This window comes from Magnolia sinica, chromosome 7 (genome assembly GCF_029962835.1).
Source record: "Magnolia sinica isolate HGM2019 chromosome 7, MsV1, whole genome shotgun sequence".
Taxonomy (NCBI): Eukaryota; Viridiplantae; Streptophyta; class Magnoliopsida; order Magnoliales; family Magnoliaceae; genus Magnolia; species Magnolia sinica.
Window position 1 is genome coordinate 91,633,653 of NC_080579.1, and position 7,696 is coordinate 91,641,348.

Here is a 7,696-nt window from a genome sequence, read left to right on the forward strand (position 1 = left end):
CAGCAAGAGATGGTGTTCAATCAAGAGAAGGGGTAAACATTACATGGCTAGGATCTTTCAATCTTGGGAATTTTTGACATGTGGCCCATCTACCAACGGTCAGGATCACTGAAAAATGAAAATAATAAGAACCAAAATTTCCTAAAAATTAAAATTCTCATTTACATTTTCCACATTGTTCTTGTCATTACAACAAGTAAAATTCTCAAAATATTTCTCTTCTTCCATCAATGGCCCACCACAATGGAAGAACCAACTTCAATTCATAGATCATCCCATCACATATCAAAACAAGATTACAGATGATCCATGAATGTCATAGAGATTTGTGGGTCCTAGAGAAAATCCTCTGGCCAGGTGCGAGGATGGCCATTGGATCGTAAAGGGCCTTCCTCTCGATGAATCTCGGCCACTGCTTACCAAAGTGCCGTTTCCATTGCTCTTCAGATCGGTAGTGTGGTAGATAGAGCTTAAAATCAAAGCCGTTGGTGATGCAGCATTGGATGATTTCATGGTTTTGGGCGAGCACCTCTTCAAGAGGTGGGCCCTCTGGAGATAAACGGCTGAAACGAAGCAATGCAATCAGGTAGAAGATCTCTCCTTCAGGTAGCACGACGGATGTACGAAGATCCCACCTGAGAGAGATGCACAATACAAATGATACAATGAGAAACACCCATATTAAAACCCCGATGTAGTTGAATTAGTCATGTATGAGAAATGGGCCAATGATGACATCTTTGAGGTGGGACCCACTTCCCATCACAGCCCAATCAAGGGACATTCGCTCCACAGCTGATACAATGGGGTGAAACACCCATACCAAAACGCTAATGTAGTTGAATGGGTGATTATTGGAAATGGGCTAATGCTCACCTTTTTGGAGGTGGGACCCACTTTCCATCACAACCCAATTTAAGATTCCCTCAGGTGGGCCATAGGTACTTTTGGAGGTGGGACCCACTTCCCATCACAACCCAATTTCGATTGAAGAGTAATAAGATTCCCTCAGGTGGCCCATGGGTGTCACTGTAAGACCCACTTCAAAGGGGTAGGCGCTATCCATTTTCTTTACGGTAGAAACGATTCTAACCAATCAAATATGGACCTTTAATTCTAGTTTGGACCAAATCAACGGCCAGATCTTAACCAGCGGTACTCCAGCCTTCACCTTGGTCCTCACAGCAAATGTGAAAGAAAAATATGGTTATCAGGACTTCTGAACTGGTGTACCAACACTTCCAACCATCCATCGAGATTATTTATTTTTCAACCGTCAGATTACAATGATCCTCGGTGTATGGTCTATCCACATGGTGGTCCAAAAGATCAACAGTCCTGATCACCTCAAACACACCCCACTCGAACCAATACAAGGTGGCTGCGTAAAACTTAAAAGTAGGACACCTGCGTACCACAGACGAGGGCATTTTCGTCAATTGAGGCGATTTCACTTCCAACCAGCTGCGAGTGGGACCCACCACATATCAGGCCAGACAAAGTGTAGCGTCAGCAGTACATCCTTGTGAGCATTGAATACACCTGTCTTTACCGAAATGGCAAAACTGCCCCTGGAAGTTAACGCCCCGCCCAAATCTCTTTTTCCTTACGCAGGTGGAACCGAGGAGTCGCAACGCTGACAGGAGGAGCCCAAACCCCAAATGACGAAAATACCCTTTTCAAGTACACTCCGTTCTGTCAACCGTTCTGTCATTTCATGCACATTAGCTTTTGAACTTTACAGCGCGTCCTATCACCCGACAGGGAAAGGTTCCGTGGGATAGTCTGTGCGTTGGTTGTGCCACATCTTAAACACGGTGGTGACCCATCCTCCTCACGTGTGGCACTGATATAGGCATATCCAGACCGCTTATATCGTAGGTCCCACTGTGGATGAATCGTAACTCTAAAATTATACTAAGCAAGCAATCCTAAACCGTCAAATTAATAGCTAAAGATTAAATGGCATCAATGCCCCCATCGTACATATGGTCAGCGATTTGGACGGTCTGGATTTTCATACAACTTATACCTGTATGCATATTCTACTATTGGGATGGTTACATTTGGGCCCACCATGATGTATGTTGTCAGTCTATTATATCATTATTTGATAACGTGACCTCAAAATTCAAGTCCACACGATTGGAAAACAGTAGTGATGCGGTCCACCTGAGATTTGGATTTACCTTATCTTTTTTGGCTTATGCCATTAAATGGGCTGTCGACGGACGGCGTGTATAAAACACAATCATGGTGGGCCCGCAGAGCACTTTTCATGAGCTTAACGGTGGTGTCGATATCACATGGGCGGCTCCACGAAGGCTCGCCGCCAATTTTTAAACCGTTCAAAACTAAGACGGGAGATTTGACGATCGCCAGTAGGCTTGTATATCTCACCTGCTCCATCTCCACACGCAGCACGTGCAAGAATTTTGTAAGCGTGTGAGAAATCAGGACCACAAAATGAAGACAGCCCAGGGTAGAAGAGACCAGCACACATGAGGTGGGCCGCATGCATGGTTTGAATGTGATTGTCTAGATATTGCTTTTTAGCCGTTCATTCTTTTCTTATATTGATGACTTATCTGATGAGTGGACCAGCCCAATCTTTTTATTACGATCGATCAGGGCTACCACTCAGATGTCCCACACGCTTGCAGCAGCACGTGTGAAGGACCAAATTACGAAAATGCCCTTACCTCAAAAGTAACACAATGCAACATGCGCGCGTGTTAAAATTTTTGTACGTATTTGCGATTTCTAGAAGGTAATGCATTAAAAACAGGGCTGGGAATTTTGTGGATATATGCATCAACAGGGGTATTTTAGTCAGCCGTCATTTTTAGCAGTTAAACACCCTGCCAGCAAAATTACAAAATTACCCATGGTTAACATTTAAAAATAGTATAATTACTAAAATGCCACTGAGAATGCGAGGAGAGGAAATCTTACTTGCTTCTCAGCAGTGGATACACGAGCATGGGCCCACCAATGCCGTTGCGGAGAATTCTCTTGAACACCGTCCGATCGAAATCGATGATGTCCCGCTTCGAAACTAGCAGATTGAGCCATGGATGCGGCGCGTCCCATATGCCGTTCACCTTCGCCGCATGCTCGACACGCTTCACACGTAGCAAGAAATCGACGTAGCTGACGTCGACGGCGAGTTTCAGCCCCGGGAGAAATCTCAGTGGCCGGAGCATGTCGTTCACAATCTGCAAGGATGGGCAGTTTGGTAAAATTCGACTGTGGGAGATGCGAAGGGTATTTTGGTAAATTCATCCCCCGCAAGAGGACAAGATATTAGATTATTTCACGAGAGGGGAATGATTTGATGATTCGTGGAAAAAAAATCAACGGCATATGATTTGCGGTCGATTCAGGAAAATGATGGGCATTTTGGACATTTCTGGGAGGAAAACGGCCCACTTCTGGGAGGAGGGGAGTACGACAATACCCCTGGGTTTTATGGCGGATGACGAGAATGCCCCCGCTTTCAAGAATCCGAGGAAAATCCTCTTGTTGGCATTGGGAATAGAGGGATGGATCTCGGGCGGAGCTTCGAACGAATATTGATGGCAGCTTCTGTAATTACAAGGTGAAACATGGACATTTCCAGACTTCGTAGGGTCAGAAGATCCAAGGAGATATAGACGGACGTACGGTCAGTTTCAAGTTGAGCGAACAAAAGGAAATCTGACGGACGTAAATCACCGAAACATCCCTTCTCTCGTCCCATAAAATAAATGCCCCTAGAAACTAGAACAATGCGCCTGTGATAGTTCACCATCACCTTAAAAATGGTTGTGACTCTTCAGGTGTACACGTGGCATAGATGTTCGCCAATCCAGACATTCCAGAGGTGATATTAACCCACCTGATTTTGTTCTTGGAATCTTGATGAACCATCCATTTTTCGACTATCAATCGAACGGTCTCGATATCCGAATGTTAAAAGTGGTTAGATGGTGGTAAACTATCCACGAGATTTCGGGGATCTGAACGTGGGCATTTTCGTCATTTTTGCAACGGGATTTCACCTTATCTACCGTTTTGAAGCTGTCTTGGTTCCGGTAATGGAGAGCGACTTCAAGGCAGTAGAGAACGGGTCCGGCGTTGGCTGGGATCCGATCCGGGTCGATCCGATTGACTGAGTCGAGGCTGACCGAGTCCCACCCGTTCACAGGATCGTCGCTGTTAACGAAGGCAAAACCTTCCACGTAATCGAACGAGTCACACTCGTTCCGAGTCACTAGAAACTCGGCGTCGGACGCAAACTCCTCGAAGTCTCCGTACACCACCCTTATCCACCGCACCTATAAAAAAGGAAAGAAATTCACAGAAATTTTCCATAAATGGCTAATCCAACACCCAAAATTTTGATAGTTCCACCCACCCAAAGGGCAATTTGGTCTTCGTAAGATAGCTTTTATTTACGAAAACACCCTCCTGAGAGTAGAACTACCGTATTTCGGGGGTGCTAATATCATATCCCGGAAGCGAAGCGCGTTCGTGTCTCTGTCCATCCAGTACAGATCCATACTGCTCCATCCGCTCCATCTCCCGCAAAAATGGCCACATGTGCCAGTGATCCAGACCGTCCATCAAAAGCATCCCATTCCGGATGAACAATGGCCCAAAAACACAGATGCATGATCACTGAGATTAGTGATCGGATCGACCCCCATCTGTAGCGGGCCCCACCCAAATAGGCCATCCGGATCACGTGCATGCAACCACGTATACAAGAGAGAGTTCAGTTGGATCAGACGTACTCGCCGGACGGAAGAAAACATTCCAAACTGCTCTATCTCTTGCAAACGTGGCCACGCGAACTAATGATCATAGCCGTCCAAAAGGAGCGTCGCATTACGGACGGGCAATGACCGAAAAACACAAGTACGTGATCACTGAGTGGATCGAGCCGAGTCTGTAGTGGGCCCCACCAAGTGGGCCATCCCCGTGCATGCAACCACGTGCTTCAGAGAGAGAGCAGATGGGCCGTACCTACTCGCCGGACGGAAGATAACATTTCCAAAGAAATTCTAGAAAAAAAGAAATAAGAAACAAATAAGAGCGGACCATATCAGGAGCAGGCTGCAAGATAATCGTAGCCCGCGTGATCACCCCAAATTGGCCAAGACCACCGAGGACAGCGAAGAAAAGGTCTGAATTCTCGCGCTCAGAGCAGACCACGATATCGCCCTTCCCCGTTACGACTTGCATCTCCGAAACATTCGACGTCTGTGGCCCGTATCGGAACGCCTGCCCGCTAATCCCTGCGTTCGAGAGGGTCCCACCAACAGTCAGACCCAGATAATCCGTCCACGATCGAGGAGCCAGTCCATGCTCCAAGCACTCCATCAAAACATCTTCCCAAAGTACCCCTCCTGCAACAACCACGTACCCCTGCCTCAGCTCCATCCGACTGTCCATCGCACGCATCTCCAGCACCACCCCCCTGGCGGCCATCGCCTGGCCGTTGATCGAGTGGCCGTTCCCCCGCGCCGCGACAGTCAGGCCCGAGGACCGCGTCGCTGCTCTGATGACCTTCGCCACGTCATCCGGTCCGGCTGGCCTGGCGAGGGCGAGAGCGAGCGGCCTCGAGCCATTCAGGCCGCCGAAGTCGGTGCAGGCCGGGGCGGGGCAGGAGATACTTCCCTGCAGGTCGAGCGCTTTGCAGAGGCCGATATCCGTTTCGTTTGGTAGCGTTTCGGAGTCGATGTCCGGCACGAAACGTTCCAGAAAGGCGATCATGGTCAGAGAAACGGGATTTTCTTCTTTTTCGGTCTTTCCGAAGGGGAAGGAAAGAGAATGGGGGTTATATATAGGGAAAGAAAGGGGAGTGAGTTTTTTGCTCTGTTCTTTTGGGAGATCTATATACCATGCTTTCGGTGTATATACGACTGTGGGGGCTCTGATCCGATAGAAATCCTCTGTCTGCCACTTCGTTTTTATTTTTTATTTTTCTTTTTATTTTTTCTTTTGCCCTTTTGTTGGGTTTTCCGCGGGATTTTGAAATTAGCATGATTTTATCGCGGGAATTTGAGGGTGGATAAGTAACGGACATTTGCAAGGGAGTGGATGTGTCATATTACTGTGGGGCCCACCTTGATGATATGTTGTATATCCACACCGTCCATCCGTTTTTCCAGCCTATTTTAGTTCTTGGTGCGAAAAATTAACCTGATCCAAATTCTGGTGGACCCCATCTCAGGAAACAGTGGTGAATGAATGCCCACCGTTAAAATATAAAAAAAAAACATTTCAGGGCCCACCGTAAGTAGATCCGTAGAGTATTTGCCATCGAACCTGTTGATAAGGTCAAGTAATCCGTCCAAAGTGGAAGCTTCTAGTTTAGAAGGACTCTTGACTCGGTAGTGACTCCTCTCGGTGCTGAGGGCCCATCGTGATTTACGTGTTTTATCCACTCCGTACATACATTTCACCAGCTCTTTTAAGGCATGAGCCCAAAAGTCAGGCAGATCTACTTTCAGGTGGACCATAGGACAGGAAACAACGGTGATTAAATGCTTATTATTAAAAACAACCTGTTGATTAGGTTAGATACCGAAATTTTGTGGCCTCAAGAAGTTTTTAATGGTGGCCGTTAAATCATCACTATTCCTGTGGTGTGGTCCACCTGAGATTTTGATCTGCTTCATTTTTGGGCTCATGCTCTCAATGAGCTGGGAAAAATGGATGGACGGCATGGATAAAACACATAAATCATGGTGGGCCACTGAACTTTTCCACTACTGACCAGTACCACCTGGGTGGTGGAGGGGTCACTACTGAATTCAAATCCCATTTTCAAGGACCGAAAATGAGAACTTTTGATACTCTGGCATAGTGTGATGACTGATACACAGTCACTAAACTGAATCATTTAAGTCGTGGTAGCAATCTTGATCGCTTGTTAACATAAGATTTCACAGATTAGATTTTCTGAATGGATCGATCATGAGAATTTAATGGACGGTCAAAATGAGAAATTGTTGACGGTTGTAATTTAATAAATAAAATGACCATTGATCAAGGGTTAGGATTGTTCTGCAAAGATGAATTTTGGTTGACTCATACTTACTATGGGGTCCAGCAACTTGAAACAGATTGATTTTATTTAAATATATGCCATGTGTACTATTTTTAAACATCTGCCTATCAACCATGTCAGTGTGTTAAAGGGAAGCAGATTAATACCGTGGGGCCACCTTGATATATGCATTCTATATCCACGCTGTCCATATGATTTGTCAGATTATTTTAGAGCATGAGCCCAAAATTAAAGTAAATCTGAAACTTAGGTAGACCAAGCTACAAGAAAAGGTGGTGATTGAACACTCCACCGTTAAAAATTTCCTATGTCCCACTGTAATTTTTTTGTTAATGTTTATTCACCGTTCAACGTATTGATAAGGTCATACAGGGAAAAAAAAAACACAAATATAAGCTTAATCCAAATCTTTTGTGGTTTTTAAGTTTTTAGTGGTGAATATCTTTTGTGGTTTTTAAGTTTTTAGCGGTGAATATCTTTTGTGGTTTTTAAGTTTTTGATGGTCATTCCCCACTGTTTTTTAACATATGTTCTAAGTGATATTTGGATCTGATTCATTTTTGAACTCCTGCACTAAAATAATATGGAAAAATGGATGTATAATACATACATCATGGTGGGCCCTACAGTAAGGGC

At 45.4% G+C, this 7,696-nt stretch overlaps 1 protein-coding gene across 3 annotated transcripts; it reads right to left on the reverse strand.

The window, feature by feature from the left end:
- Positions 1–116: 116 nt before the first annotated feature.
- Positions 117–5,963, reverse strand: LOC131251699 (cytokinin dehydrogenase 7). Of its 3 annotated transcripts, none has more exons than XM_058252592.1 (4): positions 5,086–5,961; positions 4,053–4,319; positions 2,956–3,218; positions 117–635 (listed from the first exon to the last, which is right to left on the reverse strand). In XM_058252592.1, exons 1-4 carry the CDS (start codon positions 5,758–5,760, stop codon positions 317–319), a joined length of 1,524 nt encoding a protein of 507 aa, XP_058108575.1. In that variant the 5' UTR covers positions 5,761–5,961; the 3' UTR covers positions 117–316. The 3 variants fall into 3 exon arrangements, with proteins under 3 accessions (XP_058108575.1, XP_058108574.1, XP_058108576.1); XM_058252591.1 differs by having other exon boundaries at positions 4,044–4,319; positions 5,086–5,959; XM_058252593.1 differs by lacking the exon at positions 117–635 and adding an exon at positions 2,251–2,861 and having other exon boundaries at positions 4,044–4,319; positions 5,086–5,963.
- Positions 5,964–7,696: the final 1,733 nt, after the last annotated feature.